This window comes from Mercenaria mercenaria, chromosome 4, assembly GCF_021730395.1.
Source record: "Mercenaria mercenaria strain notata chromosome 4, MADL_Memer_1, whole genome shotgun sequence".
NCBI classification, from domain to species: domain Eukaryota; kingdom Metazoa; phylum Mollusca; class Bivalvia; order Venerida; family Veneridae; genus Mercenaria; species Mercenaria mercenaria.
The window spans coordinates 18,220,492-18,239,537 of record NC_069364.1 but is presented as its reverse complement, the minus strand read 5'-3'; the positions used below and the strand labels follow the sequence as shown (position 1 = coordinate 18,239,537).

At 35.8% G+C, this 19,046-nt stretch overlaps 1 protein-coding gene across 10 annotated transcripts in view; it reads right to left on the bottom strand.

The window, feature by feature from the left end:
• The window catches only part of LOC123551100 (alpha-taxilin-like), a 71,068-nt gene that overhangs the window by 33,010 nt on the left and 19,012 nt on the right, over positions 1-19,046 (bottom strand). For 5 of the 10 annotated variants that reach the window (XM_045339798.2, XM_053540590.1, XM_045339799.2 and 2 more), the window contains exons 2-3: positions 8,336-8,429; positions 4,506-5,354 (exon numbers count right to left, since the gene is read on the bottom strand). In XM_045339798.2, the coding sequence (XP_045195733.2) occupies positions 4,506-5,354; positions 8,336-8,429 (943 nt within the window). The remainder of the gene's footprint in view (positions 1-4,505; positions 5,355-8,335; positions 8,430-19,046) is intronic. The other 5 variants (XM_045339794.2, XM_045339793.2, XM_045339796.2 and 2 more) reach the window with 1 other exon arrangement.

The following is a 19,046-nucleotide window of genomic DNA, read 5'->3' as shown; positions in this document are numbered from 1 at the left end:
ACTTGCATGTAAAACTTTAACCAGAATTTTCTAAGTCCAAAAGGGGGCATAATTTGCTCAAAATACATGTCAGAGTTATGGGACTTGACCCAGTGAGGTAGGTAATTGATCTAGAAAAAAAAAAATAAGTTTCAAATCTATATGCCTTTTAGTAATAGCTGTATGTACTTGCACGCAAAACTTTAACCAGAATTTTCTAAGTCCAAAAGGGGGCATAATTTGGCCAAAATGAAGGTCAGAGTTATGGGACTTGGTGCTATCAACTAGTTTTATAACCCCGAAGACACATGTGAAGTTTCAATTCAATATCTGCATTAGTTTTGGAGATAGTAACTTGCATGTAAAACTTTAACCAAAATTTTCTAAGTCCAAAAGGGGGCATAATTTGCTCAAAATACATGTCAGAGTTATGGGACTTGACCCAGAGAGGTAGGTAATTGACCTAGAAAAAGAATAAATAAGTTTCAAAGCTATATGCCTTTAAATGATAGCTGTATGTACTTGCATGCAAAAACTTAACCAAGGTGTGACGCCGACGCCGACGCCGACGCCGATGCCAGGGTGAGTAGAATAGCTAGACTATTCTTCGAATAGTCGAGCTAAAAATACAGTCTCTATCACATACACAAGGTTTTTATTTGATTTGACCTAGTGACCTAGTTTTTGATCTCAGATGACCCACATTCAAATTTGAACTAGATTTCATCAAGGCTATCATTCTGACAAAATTCCATGAAGATCAGTTGGAAAATACAGCCTCTATCGCATACACAAGGTTTCTCTTTGTTTTGAACTAGTGACCTAGTTTTTGACCCCAGATGACCCATTTTCAAACTTGGCCTAGATTTCATCAAGGTAATCATTCTGACAAAATTTCATGAAGATCAGTTGAAAAATACAGGCTCTATCGCATACACAAGCTAAATGTTGACAGACAGACAGACGACAGACGACGGACATCGAGCGATCAAAAAAACTCACCCGAGCAAATTTAAACGTTTATCAAAGTAACAATTTTTTCTCAAATTTCACTGACATATATACATAAAACTAAAATTTCCCCAAGAAATTGACAACTTCCCCACCCAATGCGCAGTATAGTCAGGTGGGGGACAAAGGTCTTCAAATTTAATTACCTTTGGAGAACTCAGTGGACCTATTGTGGATAAACACAAAATGATTACACTAACTCAACACTATTTTTTCTTTTTTGTTAAACTTCACCCCAGCACGACTATGATCATATGCATATGGCGACTTTCCAGATTTTCCACAAGTAAGACCCCAGTGCCTCTCTGGGTACTATTTCATCAAGGACAGCTACTTGGGTAAAACCACCAATCTCTATAAGCTAGCCAGATAGCTTCCTTACATACATGAACTCTACACCCCAAGTTAGGTTCCAACTCACAGTGGTGTGGCAATTGTGATTCTAAGTCAGAAACCTTACCCACTTGGCCAAATAGCGCCCCCCCCCCCCCCCCCCACACACTTTTTTTCATATATTCCCACTTGTGCAATATTTTACCGCTGCAACAAACTACATTATGGCTGTTATAAGATGTCTCAGAAGTGTTTTAAATTGAAACACATCAATTGCAGTTGTTTGCACTAAATGCAAGGAAAAAGAACTTGATAAAATATGATAAGATTATCTGAAACACTCAGTATAACTTCCCTTATCTTCTCTAACTTGCATCAATCTATTTCACCACAGAAATCAATATATCTTCTGAGATGAAACACATTTTCAACAAACTAATAATCAACTGTTACAGTAGATGAATAATAAATGGTCATATATCTTTCTTCCAAGAGTACTTCAAATTCACTTTGAAAACTCAGAGCAAAAAACATACTGACGTCTTCTTATTTGTGCTTAAAAATTAAACAACTATTCAAATACATGTTTTCATAATACTATACATAATAATGTGTTCATGAGAGCACTTCAAACAGAAAATCTTATTATATTTTAAATATAAAAGTACAGTGGCCTCTGGATAAGGTTAGAATTTATTTGAATGAAGATTTTAATAACCTTATTATATTAATATTTATTTTAATGTTCACTGAACTTGTTAAGTAAGAAGACACAGTCTCAGACAGTTTATGAGACCTAAAGCAACTTCCTTTTTTTAGCTTTAGAATAGAAGATCATACAATCAATCGTGTCCAGAATGGTAAGGATTAACCACTCTGCCACAGAGACTCCCAGGAATTACTTAAAAGTACCTCTTTAACTGTAGCTCCTACTGGTGTTAACATTTACAATATCTCACAAAATCTTATGTTATTTCATTATTCTTTCTTCTTTAAGAATTTAATGGGTTTTTTTTCCCACAGTAATGGCAGGTAGTAAACTAACCCCTGTTTTTGGACTCCACAGATATTTGTACCAACTTGACGCAATCTAACAACTTCCACACATAAAACAAGAGGTGGAGGATAAATGACTTGAGACATACTGTCATCTGTAGAACAGCCACAGAGAACAGTCAGTGTTTACACAGGGATCCAACTCACAACCTCTGGCATCACTGCCCAGTGTCCTCCCTATGGTGTTTATCAAAAGCTCCCAAACCTTACAAAAACAGTGTATTTTAAAATACTTTAACACTTACCATTCATTACAGCACTATTTTCAAAATCCATGTTTATGTCAAACTGTTCTCTTATCTATTAGCCACTTAACATATTTTAGCATAATATCATAAATTAAATTTTCTGTCTTTAAGAAAAGCCAGTTCTTCATTCAATACAAATTACATAAAATTTGATCATACATATTGAGCTAGATAAATGAAGTGTTACATACAAATATTAACATTTTACAAAACAATAAATTTTTCACAAAGCTAAAGACATTCCTCTAATATTGACAATACTTGAATGGATAACAGGGATGTTTATGGTTTCTCCCTACCCCCATTCACATATTTAATCCATTATTTGCGATACATTGATTAGTTTGGTAGGTAAAAGGTTATACCTTTAATTTATTCGATATTGTAATAAAATTCTTCCTGCCCGATAATTTTACTACCATGTACAAAGACATTAATTTTCTATCAGTTCTGTGTCCGATAAAATTTCATCTTATAGGAAAGAGTGTTACTTAAGACTGGCACTTACAAAATTTCTTTAATATTTTTTCATGCACATTTTCTAATTTCTTTAGTGCAACTTTATTACGCAATTTAATTTTCCAAAAATAAGTTATTTGCTTGATTATCGAATTTCATTATATTTTATCATTGACAAAATAGGTTTACCCCATTCTAAAGAAACCTTGACCATTTTGAACCATCTTTGCTATAAATTTATTGCTTTTCAAAATTTAATCTGGCTGCAAATATTAAAGACGTGACTTGAATAGTTTACAAAATACCGTTTTAAAATAACTTCTTGTTTATCATTTGAGTGAAAATAAGGTAATAGGGCATGTAATTTGAGCAGGTTTGGAAGTTTAATATTAAATCTATTGATTACTAAATGCTTTTGATATTGAAATTGTAAACAAGTCTGGCTAAAAATAAATTTATTCAGTTTGAATTTTTGTCAAGTGATTTATTTTCTGTTCTGTTTTTTAGAGTACACATTTCAAAGGATAATAAATTAATAATGACTTTGTTGACAATGTGGCTGCCACACTTTTTATGATATCTATTTCTTAAATATTTTTTGTAAAGGTCTGACATGGATTAACATACAGATCTATTTTGGAATCCACTGCTTTATGGCTCTGACTGTAAAATATCATGTTGAAAGTTGAATGCGAAAAAAGTCTAAATGCATAAAGAACAAGGAGCTGCGTTCAATGAAGGCTTGATGCGGCATCCTTGTCGACACAACGCAACCTAAGACCAAAATGAGGTCAAGGTCAAACTGAGGTCAGGTGATGTTTGAAGATAAGGAATGGTCACAAGTTACATCTGTATTAGCATCAAGTCATTCTAGTAAGGGGTATTGATGCTAGACGAAACGGTCCCATTTGGTTAACCTCATACGGACGTACGAACGAACGAACGGACGGACAGGATAATCACTATATGCTTCCCGCATCAGTAGATGCCGGGGGCATAAAAAGAAGCACTTACGACTTCTTTCCTATTCATCCCTCCATGTTCCATATTGAAAGTAGTGCTCTATTTGGACAGTTGCTTTATCAGTTTTTAACATAAAATTAAAAACTTCATGTAACTTTACGCTAGTGGCTTTTCTGCTACCCTTACAAATGGCAGAAACTTCTAACTTTTGAAATAAATACACTTTTAAACCATTTAAGGAAAACTGGACTGCAAATAAATCTGCTTGATGAGGCACAATTAAATAGGTTTAACCACAGACTTTCCTGATGGCTTCAAGAAAAACTACAAGTAGCAAGGTCTGGACAAACAGCAGTATTAAGGAAACTTACTTGGAGTTACCAACCTTGACCATTCAGCCTTGCTTTAACTGCTTTAATACACAACATTTTATACAGATAATTATAAGAAACTAACCTATACTTTTGTCTTCTTTTTTCTTGCTTTTGGCTGTTTTTGTTGGCGAGGTCGTCTCCGCTTTCTGTGTATCTTGTTTGTTCTGTGTGGCTTTGTTTTCTTCTATTGCTGCAGTAGGTTTTTCAGGGTTGTTATTTTCTCCATTTGCTTTCTCTTCTTGGAAACCTTCCGACTCAGTACTGGCTGACATGTCCCCATTTTGCTGAGATTCTTCACTGTTTTCTGGAGTTTCTACATTAGATATGGCATTAGTAGAATTTTCATCTATATCACCCTCATCAGTATCATCACCTGGTGAATCTTCCTTGCTTTCATCACCAACTTCCTCAGCTTCACATGGAGTTATTTCACCTTTACCTTTATCATCCTTGTCAACATTAATTTTACTGATTTGCTCATCATCAGCTGAATCATTAAGCAATTTGTCAACCAATTTATCATCATTTATATCTCCAGTATATTCTACACCACCTGGAACCACTTTCTTTTCAAATATAGGAGATGGATCGAAATCATCGATTTGCTTGGCAAGTTTTGCTAATCTATCAACTCTATTACCATCCCCAGTTTCAGTACTTGGCTCCTCATTTACACTTTCAATTCCAACTGATACTTCACTTTCACTAGTAACATCACCTTCAGATATCTGATCATTATCTTTTGGTGAACCAGATGCATCTGAATGTTTCGAAACAGATTGACCTTGCCCTTCAACATTCAAGGATTCCTTGGATGAAGTTGAAAGGTCAATTAAAGGTATATCATCAACAGAAGAGCCTAAATCCTTATCCTGCCCATCTGAAGAACTGACCCCAATGGCCTTGACCTCTGATTTGACATGGCCTTCACCTAAAGCATGAACAACACTATCCATAAGACCAGATGGCAGACAAATCAATCCATGCATCTAACTCTTCAGATCATGCATAATCTAGATGAATGTTTAGGCCACTCTCTGAACACTCAAAGCAGTTATAGACAATAATTATAAAAACATCATTCAAAAACAAATAAACTCATGAACTGCCATAGACTAAAGAGGGAACTCTTCATCTTGAATGCACCTGTCCCAGGCATACAAGCATTACTGACAGAAGCACCATTAGAAAGCAAACACACTTCATGATTTACTTTGAATTAAAAGAGAATACCAGGTAATGAAGTGACAAAGGTTTTTCAAACACATGCAAGTTAGTAGATAATACAAGTGCTCTGGCAGAAGCTGAATCTCCAGGTACAATAGGCTTATTAATGAGACAGATGTGTATTAACGAACATGATATGTGTGTAAATCGGACAGCTTGTATATACATAAAATTTTTGTAAATCTGACTGGACAGTAGTAAATCTAAATAAGTACATCTTTTACCTTATAAACAATGGTGTAATTCCTACTTTCTATCAACAAACTAGAAATGTGTCCATACAACACAGATACCTGCAATATGTGGTGTGAAGGAGACTGTGAAAAATGCCACTTTGACAATAGACTATACAGGATGTAATTCAGAGGATAAGAAATGGATGAAGGTCTGTCCTGCCACTGAACTTGACCACATGGTCGTTGCACAAGACATCTTGTCTTGTTATGCTGATCATTACAGCCAAGTTAATCAGAAATCCAATCATACAATACAAAGTATTTTTTGTAAGATAAAAACCATTATAGTTTTCTCAAGTAACACATGAAACAGAGGTAGACAACTTATTTGAGCCGTGCCATGGGAAAACCAACATAGTGGGTTTGCGACCAGCATGGATCCAGACCAGCCTGCGCATCCACGCAGTCTGGTCAGGATCCATGCTGTTCACTAACAGTTTCTCCAATTCAAATAGGCTTTAAAAGTGAACAGCATGGATCCTGACCAGACTGCGTGGATGCGCAGGCTTGTCTGGATCCATGCTGGTCGCAAACCCACTATGTTGGTTTTCCCATGGCACGGCTCATTTTTGAACATGATCGCCTTTATCAAGGGACAGACTGACAACCCCATAACTGCTATTTATGTGCTCTACCTGCAAGGGCTGAGTAACTGTGCAGGTATAGAAATCTCAGACTGTTCCATCATTTTCAAGGCCTCATAAAATTCAGAGAATTTACAGCTCAGGAAAGTCATTAAGAAGATATGTTCATATTTTCAACTGTCTTACCAATGCACAGGTAAACAATTGAACACTCAAAAGAAAACATCATAATTTGGTTCTCAAGTATACAAATCCTCAGACACCCTTACAAAAGAGGGAATTTCAAGAGCGTCAGTTTTTCTCTTTGAGAGCAGCCAAAGCGATCAATGACAAACCAAACTGTGTAATGAGAGGCCACTTGCATTTTGATTTGAGAAGCACAGATTGCAGAAAAACTGTACAGATGCCAACTCTCTGATGAGTATCTTTTGAAAGCTATTTACCAGCAAATAAATCAATTCAAACTACAATTAGTGAACAAAACAAACAGAGAGTATCTCAAATCAACTATCAGTTAACAAAAAAACATAACTGATTCCATGCTGAACTGCTGCGGTAAAAACAAATCTGATAAATCACTTCAAACTCATGCGCTGTACAGGTGAAGGGAAATAACTCCATGCTCCACATTCAATGATGACTGAAGGGGTTATCTTTTCATTCTGTCAAAAATCCATTTATATATATAGCAATGTTGCAGATTATATCAAAACTAGCATACACGTTATTTGAAATATTTCTTAAATATACATTTCACATTTAAACTAGAGATGCTTTTGAGAAAAGCGCATGTCTCCCACAACTGCCCCTATGAAAATGTTAGTTTCTCTAGATGTTTTAGACGAGTGGATCCAATTAGATGGTCTGGATGAGTGGATCCAATCAGTAATTCAAGGGCCATAAATCAAGTGCCTAGGCGGATTTGGCTAGTTATCGAACTTGGGTAAGGTCTTATGGCCAAAACACATTTTGTTCATGTTTGGTGAAGATCGGATGAGAAATGTTCGACTTAGAAAGCGGACAAGAGTAAAATGACGGATTTTTTTGGTAATTCAAGGGCCGTAACTCTAAAATGCCTGGACCGATTTGGCTAGTTATCGAACTTGGCCGAGGTCTCATGGTCAAACACATTTTGTTCAAGTTTGGTGAAGATCGGATGAGAAATGTTCGACTTAGAGTGCGGACAAGAGTAAAAAGGCCGGTTTTTCGATAATTCAAGGGCCGTAACTCCAAAATGCCTGGACCGATTTGGCTAGTTATCAAACTTGGCCGAGGTCTCATGGTCAAACACATTTTGTTCGAGTTTGGTGAAGATCGGATGAGAAATGTTTGATACAGATTGCGGACATGAGTAAAAAGGCCAATTTTTCGATAATTCAAGGGCCGTAACTCCAAAATGCCTGGACAGATTTGGCTAGTTATCGAACTAGGCCAAGGTCTCATGGTCAAACACAATTTGTTTAAGTTTGGTGAAGATTGGATGAGAAATATTCAAATTAGAGTGCGGACAAGAGTAAAAAGACCGATTTTTGGTAATTCAAGGGCCATAACTCCAAGACGCCTGGACCAACTTGGCTAGTTATCGAACTTGGCCGAGGTCTTATGGTCAAACACATTTTGTTCAAGTTTGGTGAAAATCGGATGAGAAATGTTCGACTTAAGAGTGCGGACAAGCTTTGTGACAGACACACACACAGACTAGAGTAAATCAATGTCTCCCACACCACTGTGTGGTGGGAGACATAATTATAAATTTCTACACTTTCTACAAACCTACTGAAACTGTTTGTTCACAAAATATATAGAAACCTTGCACTGTGTACCGCTGTTTCCCAAAGTTTGTTATTTACTAAATAAAATAATACCTATTCTGTCCTGCACAGGTGAGGGACCAGGGTGTGGTTGCTCAGTTGTCACATTAACAGCTTCCATGTTTACTTCTTCAGCTGGCTCAACAGTCTGAAAATGGACAATGAAACTGTAAATTTCTACTGTATAAGACCAATAAAAAGTTCACTTCCAAAACTTAACTCCTCCCATGCAGTTCTGGGTCATATTTAACAATGTTTCTTTTTTAGAACATGCATTAATTATGGCCGGTGGCATATAATATTATGAAAATTATATAACAAAAGTCACTTTCCAAGAAAGTAAGAAGTCTTTTCAACAAAGAAGGAGTATCATTTCAATGTCTGAAAGGATGTATCTATTAGACACAACCTGAAACACTTTTAAGCCTTGCTTGGCCCTTTGGGAGGCTGTATTTTTTTTTTTACTGAGTACTCAATCAGATATTAAACAATTAATGAAAGTTAAAATGATAGACGCAAATTAACTGCAGTAAAAATGCTGATTGCTCAAGGTCAAAAGAGGATGATCAAAATGTTCCATGTCTGATCTTAATATAGAAACCGTTGGCGTTGTTTACCATATATGCAAACAAGAGGACCATGATGGTCCTGAATCGCTCACCTCTTCCCACATGACCCAGTTTAGAGTATGACATCATTTTTTCTATCATTTGACATAGTGACCTAGTTTTTGAGCTCATGTGACCCAGTTTTGAACTTGACCTAGATATTATCAAGATAAAAATTCTGACCAATTTTCATGAAGATCCATTGAAAAATATGGTCTCTTAGAGAGGTCACAAGGTTTTTCTATTATTTGACTTATTGACCTAGTTTTCGAAGGTACGTGACCCTGTTTTGAACTTTACCTAGATATCATCAGAACATTCTCACTAATTTTCATGAAGATCTCATGAAAAATATGGCCTCTAGAGAGGTCACAAAGTTTTTCTATTTTTATACCTACTGGCCTAGTTTTTGACCGCACGTGACCCAGTTTCGAAACTGACCTAGATATCATCAAGGTGAACATTCAAATCAATTTTCATGAAGATCCATTGAAAAATATGGCCTCTAGAGAGGTCAAAAGATTTTTCTAATTTTAGACCTACTGTCCTAGTTTTTGACCGCAGTTGACCCAGCTTCAAACTTGACCTAGATATCATCAAGATGAACATTCAGACCAACTTTCATACAGATCCCATGAAAAGTACGGCCTCTAGAGACGTCACAAGTTTTTTTTATTATTTGATCTACTGACCTAGTTTTTTAAGGCATGTGACCCAGTTTCAAACTTTAACTAGATATCATGAAGATGAACATTCCAGGGTTCTAGCCAGGATTTTGTGAAGGCATGTTGCTGAAGGGTATTTTTGAAAGGAGCGAAGTCGACAACGGGGTGGGTGCGGGAACCTGCTCCTGCTGCGGGGGGGGGGGGGGTATGGAGGGCCACCCCCAGAAAATTTTGTATTACTGCAACTCTTTTGGTGCATTCTGGTGCATTTTAGAGTGAAAAACACAATGTTATTTTCAATGTTTAATAAGCATCATTTACATGCTCAACAAGAACAAATAGAGATAATGTGTCTTAAAAAATTCCTCCGGAGTTTATTTGCTGAATGACAATGTAAACTTAACCATTTTAAGTTTCGGAAAATGTTCACTATTTATTTTACTTACAACAACACAGTTTTAGCACTGCACATTAAAGTTTCAGTCTTCTGTTCCTGTGGAATTTATTTGCTGAATGACAACGTAAACTTATCAATTTTGTGTACTTGGCGTTATCCCCCTTCTCCAAACTATTTAGAACATCCACTCCTAATGTCTTAGCTACATCAACTAAAGGTTTGTGTTTGGTGGTGTGGGGAATTTCCTCCATCAAGGAAAGTAAAGCAGTGTCACAGATGCTGTAATTGCCTCACGGTTCACATGTTTTCTTCCCTCACAAAACAAGCCTCGATCCCCCCACCTGTTTTTGCTTCTGCAACGTCAAATACCACTGCTTTCTTGTGCGAGTCTGAGTCCTTATGATTTACTAAAGATGATCGTCTTATTGAAGTACACTTCTTTGGCCTTCTCTGGTTCTTTACACATACTGAACACAACATACCTTGGCCTGAAATAAGAATGTAAAAACATTTGTTTTTTGCATAGCCAAGGGATCCTGACCGTCACTGCTATGATAAGAGATCTAAATGGTTTTTTTTTAATGAATTCAAGAATTTATCTAAAGACGACAAACTTATGACAAGACACAAACAGACTGAATAACAAATAGCTACCCTGTGTGTGAGCCATGACATAATTTTAAAGTTGTCATCAACTTTCCTCCCTACTAATATGCTTGTCCAATAATATTTAAAACCTCATGGAACACGTGTTGTTGAATTATAATAAAATAGTCTTCTTAATAAAGTTGGTTCTACATTGTCATTATGCACTTTTTTTTTTCACTGGTCACAGATCTGAAAATACAATGAAACATTCAAAATTCTATTTGGATAACTTAAAAAGATTTCATAAAACTTCTCGGACTGTCATTCTGGGCAAGCTTACGTTTCCTTTTTGGAACATGCATTAATTTATGGCGGTGGCTAGTGAATTTGAATTTGTAACGTCACTTTCCAGAGTACCGGTCTCAACAAGAAGGTCATTCAAATGTCTGTTTTTTAACACAACTCACCTGTTACCTTCTTCCTTTGAGTCATATTGTTTTTTTTTACAGTTCATAATTTAACAATGTCATTTGATTAGTTATATTAGACGCATTATCAGTAAAAAGTAATACCATCAAAGAATTCAAAATGTTTCACATGTCTGATTTAAATGAAACGTGCGTGTACAATATAACAGGCATCATGATGGTCTTGAATCGCTATTCCAACCCGTAGAAACATATTTTCATACATTTGAAAGTACATTAGTTTTTAGCCGAGAATGTTTCAAACTTACATTTATCAAGATAGTTTGACAATTTTTGATCTATAGTTAGACCGTTTTTCTATTTTTGATATTGACGGAAGATACACTTTTGAACTTAATCTAGTGAAAGACATCTTCATTTCTGATAGACTATAAAAATATCCTCTAAATCACTTTCATGTTAACCTCTGGCCTAGTTTGACACGTACAGTTTCGAAACTGACTCGATTACATCAATGGTGAGAACTGTAACTTTCTGAATATCACTTGAAATATGCCTCGAGGGTTTTATTGGACTACGTGTCTAGATTTGCTGGCAATTACAGTTAAGACTTGGGAACTAGGATTTCAGAATAACAACTTCAAAGCCTGAAGGCTAGAGTCTTTTTTAGACACGCAGTAACAGTGCCATTAAATTAGCTCAGCTATGAACTGCATTCTGACCAATTTTCATGAAGATCCATTCAAGGGTATGGCCTCTAGAGAGGTCACAAGGTTTTTCTATTTCATGACCTACTGACCTAGTTTTTGATCACAGTTGACCCAGTTTCAAACTTGACCTATATATCATCAATATAAACATTCAGACCAATTTTCATACAGATCCCATGAAAAATATGGCCTCTAGAGAGGTCACATCGTTTTTTCATTATTTGACCTACTGACCTACTTTTTGAAGGCACGTGACCCACTTTCAAACTTGACCTAGATATCATCAAGATGAACATTCTGACCAATTTATATGGAGATCCATTCACAAGTATGGCCTCTAGAGAGGTCACAAGATTTTTCTATTTTTAGACCTACTGACCTAGTTTTTGACCGCACGTGACCCAGTTTCGAACTTGACCTAGATATCATCAAGATGAACCTTCAGACCAATTTTCATACAGATCCCATGAACAATATGGCCTTTAGAGAGGCCACAAGGTTTTTCTATTTTTAGACCTACTGACCTTGTTTTTGACCGCACATGACCCTGTTTTGAACTTGACCTAGATATCATCAAGATGAACATTCAGGCCACCTTTCATACAGATCCCATGAAAAATATGGCCTTAAGAGAGGTCACAAGGTTTTTCTATTATTTGACCTACTGACCTAGTTTTTGAAGGCACGTGACCCACTTTCGAACTTGACCTAGATATCATCAAGATGAACATTCAGACCAACTTTCATACAGATCCCATGAAAAATATGGCCTCTAGAGAGGTCACAAGGTTTTTCTATTATTTGACCTACTGACCTAGTTTTTGATGGCACATGACCCACTTTCAAACTTGACTTAGATATCATCAAGGTGAACATTCTGACCAATTTTCATGAAGATCTCATAAAATATATGGCCTCTAGAGAGGTCACAAGGTTTTTCTATTTTTAGAACTATTGACCTAGATTTTGACGGCACGTGACCCAGTTTCGAACTCGACCTAGATATCATCAAGATGAACATTCAGACCAACTTTCATACAGATCCCATGAAAAATATGGCCTCTAGAGAGGTCACAAGGTTTTTCTATTATTTGACCTACTGACCTAGTTTTTGAAGGCACGTGACCCACTTTCAAACTTGACCTAGATATCATCAAGGTAAACATTCTGACCAATTTTCATGAAGATCTTGTGAAATATATGGCCTCTAGAGAGGTCACAAGGTTTTTCTATTTTTAGACCTACTGACCTAGTTTTTGATGGCACGTGACCCAGTTTCGAACTTGACCTAGATATCATCAAGATGAACATTCTGACCAACTTTCATAAAGATCCCACGAAAAATGTGACCTCTAGAGTGGTCACAAGCCAAAGTTTACGCACGGACGGACGACGGACGCTGCGTGATCACAAAAGCTCACCTTGTCACTATGTGACAGGTGAGCTAAAAAAGATTCCACTCTAAAATTCAAAATCCTTTTTTTTCTAGAACTACAGTTTGTTCTGATAAATGTTAAGTTTAGGCAACTCTATTCACAATTCAATAACTCTAAAAATCTCCAATTTTTTAAGTTTAAGGTCACATATAATAAACAGGAAACATGGTGATTATTACATGATTTCGCAAAATAAATTTTTAACTCCAGTCAGAATAGGTATTTTCAGGGCACATGCAAATAAACCAGAATTTTACCTTGCCTATAATTCCCCTTAGAACTGTATGCATTGACATGAAAATGGCCATTGTTGTGTACAGAGGTGATTATGATGGTATCTTGACATATATATCTACTAGAAGATATTCCATCAGCTGGGAGGCATCAGTAACTAGCCAATACATGTCAGAAAAACAATCTAGTCTCTAATCTTTGGACAGGTAATAATCAATTAGAAATGTTCATTATGAACAAGGTATCAGAATCATAATGCTTTTAATTATCTGTGTGTATGAAGTGGGGGAAGGGAGTCTTTTAACCCTTAGCCTGCTGGCGGCGATTCGTTTTGCCTTTGCGACCAGTGCAGACCAAGATCAGCCTGCAAATCCGTTCAGGCTGATCATGGTCTGCACTGTTCGCTATTCAGTCAGTAAATTTTCAGTAAACACCCCTTCGAATACTAAATGGTACTGCCCAAACTGAATGATGGAACAGTCCATTATAGAAATTTAGCAGGCTAAGGGTTAATTCCTTCTGAAGGAAACAATGATCAATGTACAGTCAAACTTCGTTCGCTTGAACTCCATCGGACCAGCAACTTTTGTTTTCAGTTATCAGCAGTTTGAGCAATCAAACAATATACATTATACAGGGATTTTGCCAGGATCTGACGATGAGTTCGAGCAAAGGGCGGTATCTGAATTAACTGAGTTCCAGTGAAAGAAGTTTGACTTTGACTGACTACTATGAAAACCAGGTCATTGTGTGTTTTTGGTCAAAAAGGCTTATTTCCTGGTGATACAGTTTTGTGAATTTCAACTTTTAAATATGAAAATACTGGGAATTTTACTGGCTGTTTGGATTTAATTTTGTCAATTGGTAACTCCACCGCGAAATCCACAAAAAAATTGTTCCAAGAAATATTAACAAATGACTGAACAATACCACATATCAGTTTAGCACATTTATCATAATTTTACCAGATTCAACAATAAACAAGAGGGCCAAGATGGCCCTAGGTCGCTCACCTGAGAAAAACACTATAACACAGCATATTAAACAGAGTAAACATGTTTGACCTAGTGATTTCATGGAAAAAAATATTCTGACCAATTATTATTAAAATTGGAGCAAAAATATTGAGTATAAGTACATATTTTCTTTGATTTTACCTAAAGACCTAGTTTTTGACTCCAGATGACCCATATTCGAACTTGACCTAGATTTCATCAAGGCTATCATTCTGACCAAATTTCATGTAGATCAATTGAAAAATACAGCCTCTATCGCATACACAAGGTTTTTCTTTGATTTGACCTAGTGACCTACTTTTTGACCCATTTTCAAATCTGGCCTAGATTTCATTAAGGTAATCACTTTGACCTAATTTCAGGGAGATCAATTGAAAAATACAGCCTCTATCGCATATACAAGCTTTTCCTTCGATTTGACCTAGTGACCTAGTTTTTGACCCCAGATGACCCATATTCAAATCTGATCTAGATTTCATCAAGGCAATCATTCTGACCAAAATTCATGAACATTAATTGAAAAATACAGCCTCTATCACATACACAAGGTTTTTCTTTGATTTGACCTAGTGACCTAGTTTTTGTCCCCAGATGACCCATTTTCGAACTTGGCCTAGATTTTATCAAGGTAATCATTCTGACCAAAATTCATGAAGATTAATTGAAAATACAGCCTCTATCACATACATAAGGTTTTTCTTTGGTTTGACCTAGTGACCTAGTTTTTGACCCCAGATGACCCAGTTTCAAACTTGGCCTAGATTTTATCAAGGTAATCATTCTGACCAAAATTCATGAAGATTAATTGAAAAATACAGCCTCTATCGCATACACAAGGTTTTACTTTGATTTGACCTAGTGACCTAGTTTTTGACCCCAGATGACCCATTTTCGCTCTTGGCCTAGATTTCATCAAGGTAATCATTCTGACCAAAATTCATGAAGATTAATTGAAAAATACAGCCTCTATCGCGTACACAAGGTTTTTCTTTTATTTGACCTAGTTTTTGATCCCAGATGACCCATATTTGAACTCAGCCTAGATTTCATCAAGGTAATCATTCTGACCAAAATTCATGAAGATTAATTGAAAAATACAACCTATATCGCATACACAAGGTTTTTCTTTGATTTGACCTTATGACCTAGTTTTTGACCCCAGATGACCCAGTTTCGAACTTGGCCTAGATTTTATCAAGATAATCATTCTGACCAAATTTCATGAAGATCAGTTGAAAAATACAGTCTCTATCGCATACACAAGCTAAATGATGACAGACGACAGACAGACGCCGGACATCGAGCGATCACAAAAACTCACCTGAGCGAGCTAAAAATCCTTCTTGAACTTGCCTAAATTGAAAAGGTATATAATTTTCTTACATTGTTAGTAAAATGATTATCATCGCACAAGGCACTGCCTATCTGAAAAGAAAACTCAATAAGACTCAATAATGATTTATTATAATGAAGAATCATTCTGGTCTTAAGTTCTAGTGGAGCTGAGAAGGTTATTATAGTTGTTTTTTCAACTTTTAATGGTGGCAAAAGAACCCGAGAGGCCCTACCAGACTTTGTTTAAATCACGGATGGTCTCATGGGTTGAACCAAGGACCTTCAATAAGCCAGCTCTGATGGCTTCCTCACAGGAAAAATTCTACGTCTCAAGCAAGGTTTAGAACCAATATTGGCGAGGGGTAAGTAAACCTTAACCACTCTGCCATGGAAGCCACATAAAGATAAATTCTAGAAGCTTTTAAAGTTAAAGCCGTTAGTATGATTACATTTTTTACAAACAATTCCTCTTTTTTAATATTTTACTCTTCTCCCAATTTATAATGTAAAAAACAAAAAAACTTAAGTTTAAATGATTTGGTCAATGGTCAATGTCAAAATGTAACAAAGTGTCAGCGGATCATTTAAGCCTATTGCTGGCCATTAACCTATACACATGTACAACCATGCATAAATGAAAGCCTTTGGCAAGTGGAGGTAAATGTGGAATACATGTATTATAGCACAGCACTCAGAAACACTGAGCTTGCATTTCTGCACATACCTAGCTACAACCTGTCAACAAATGACAAAACAATTGTTTCAAAGGAAAACAGAGAATTCTCTTATAACCATATCATTCTAACTGTAAAATTAAAGTATATTCCATGACATTGTGGTATCCACCAAATATTTTCAAATTCTGTAGCACGTGTAAAATCCACATGGAACTTTCTAATATCAGATTCTGCAACATATACAAAGCTTAGTTTCTGGTGTTTTGAAGATGGTCAATCACATTTCAGCAACATTTTATGACACATCATTTACATAGTTATATTATTACCTATTAAAAATGTATGTTGTACTTGTAATTACTCCCTGTTAAAATGAAGGTTTTCAAAAAGCGAACCGCTTCTTTTGATTTCAATATAAATTCAAGTGGAATATTTCAACAATTTAAACTAACATGCAAGATTTCAAACAGTGTGTAACAGGCAACTAAAAAAGTTAAAGTGGGGTACTAATAATTTTACAAACGTGCAGTCAATGTAAATCTTTGAAAAATATAATTAAATAGTTCCTATTTTCAAATTAATTTCCTCAGTCGAAGTATGATTATCAAATTTATACATAAACTTATTCTAAAATAACTGTCTTGGTTGGGCAAGTCAAATTAGGCAGAATTGTACTTTTATTTCCTGATGAAAGCTTCAAGCTTAATCTTAAACAACTCTTAAGTCCACTTCCTGTACAGAAAAATCAGTACTCATGGTGTCGAATAAGAAAGTGCTGACCAATGCCTATCTACAAAATAAACCTAAAAAACAATACTTTACCAAAGAACATGTGTCAAGTCCGCAAACATAAAAGCTGATATAATATATAATCCAACTTCTTTTGAAAACACTAAACAAAATAAAAAAAATAAGAAATGAGCAAAAAAGTGCAGCTGTTATTTGATATTTGGCAAATTGGCAGACCTAATGAAAACATTACATAATGATTAGGCAAAACAATATATAATGATCTTGATAAATAAATAACATCTGGATTCCACAGAAAATCATAAAATAAGATAAGATTGCTGTATAAGATAACAGAACACAAGATTTTTGCTAATCATGTACTCTTTCTCTACATCTTCATCAAGTAGTTAACCTTTGCACATCCAGCCACTAATTCTTAACTTTAAAGGTATGTGGTTAATCAGATTCTGATCAAGTTATGGTTTAAAAACAAAAATGATCATCTACACTTATTTGTGTTCACTGACTGTTTAATGCATTTAGATTTACATTCAGTAACTTAATACACTAACAAGAGCACCGCCTATGGGTGCCATTGCTCGTCTGCAAGTGCTGGACAATATGTAAGAAAAAGAGTTAAATTATAGTTCAGATTTTCTAAGTACAACAAGAGTGCAAGAATGTCACAATATACGCCCGTCACAGCAAATTTCTTTACTCTAGCACCTGTATTTGCAAATGGAATTTTAATTTTGTAGTTGTTTAGTAATAACTAAGTGTTTTGTTTTTCTAAGTCCACAAAAAAACTCCTTACCAGGTAGAGATACCTTAAAATACACCTAAAATTGGAAAGTAACATCTATGTTGTACCACAGAAAAGTGGTCTTGGTTTTTCCCTACGGTCAATTATAAAAAAGTTACAATATAAGTTATTTATAGTAACAACTAAGGGAAGTTAATCTTAAAAAAAAAAAAAAAAAAAAAAAAAAAAAAAATCAAAAAAAAAATTGTAAGTCCACACAAAAATCTTTACCAGGTAGAGACTGGTCAAAATACACCTCAAAATTGGATGTAGCATGCATGTTGTACTACAGAAAAGTGGTCTCGATTTTTCCCTACGACTAGTAATGAAAAAGTTACAATATAAGCTATTTATAGTAACAACAAAGGGAAGTAATTCTAAAGAAGGGAACTGCGCATGACACTTCGTCTCATGATGGTGTATAGTTGTGTCAAGTTACATCAAAATCCCTCTATGCATGAAGAAGAAATGCTTCGGACAAAGTCATTCTTGTATCTGACCTTTGGCCTCTAAGTGTGACCTTGACCTTAGACCTAGGGACCTGGTTCTTGCGCATGACACTACGTCTTGTGGTGGTGAACTATTGTGCAAGTTATATCAAAATCCCTCTAAGCATGAAGAAAAATGCTCCGGACAAGGTTTTCAATTTTGTATCCTTGACTTAAGTGTGACACTTGACCTTAGACCTAGAGAACCTGGTTACTTGCGCATGACACTCCCCTCATGTGTGAACATTTTGTGCAAGTTATTATCAAAATCCTCTTATGCTGAAGAAGAATGCTGCCGGACAAAGTTTTCATTCTTGTATCCTTTGACCTCTAAGTGTGACCTTGACCTTAGACCTTAAGACCTGGTTCTTGCGCATGAACTCCGCTCATGGTGGTGAACATTGTGCCAAGTATTCAAAATCCCTCTATGCATGAAGAAGAAATGCTCCGGACAAAGTTTTCATTTTGTATCCTTTGACCTCTAAGTGTGCCCTTGACCTTAGACCTAGGGACCTGGTTCTGCGCATGACACTCCTTCTCATGATGTATGAACAATTGTGCCAACTTTAAATCAAAATCCCTCTATGCATGAAGAAGACATGCTCCGACAAAGTCATTCTTGAATTGACCTTTGACTCCCAAGTGTGAC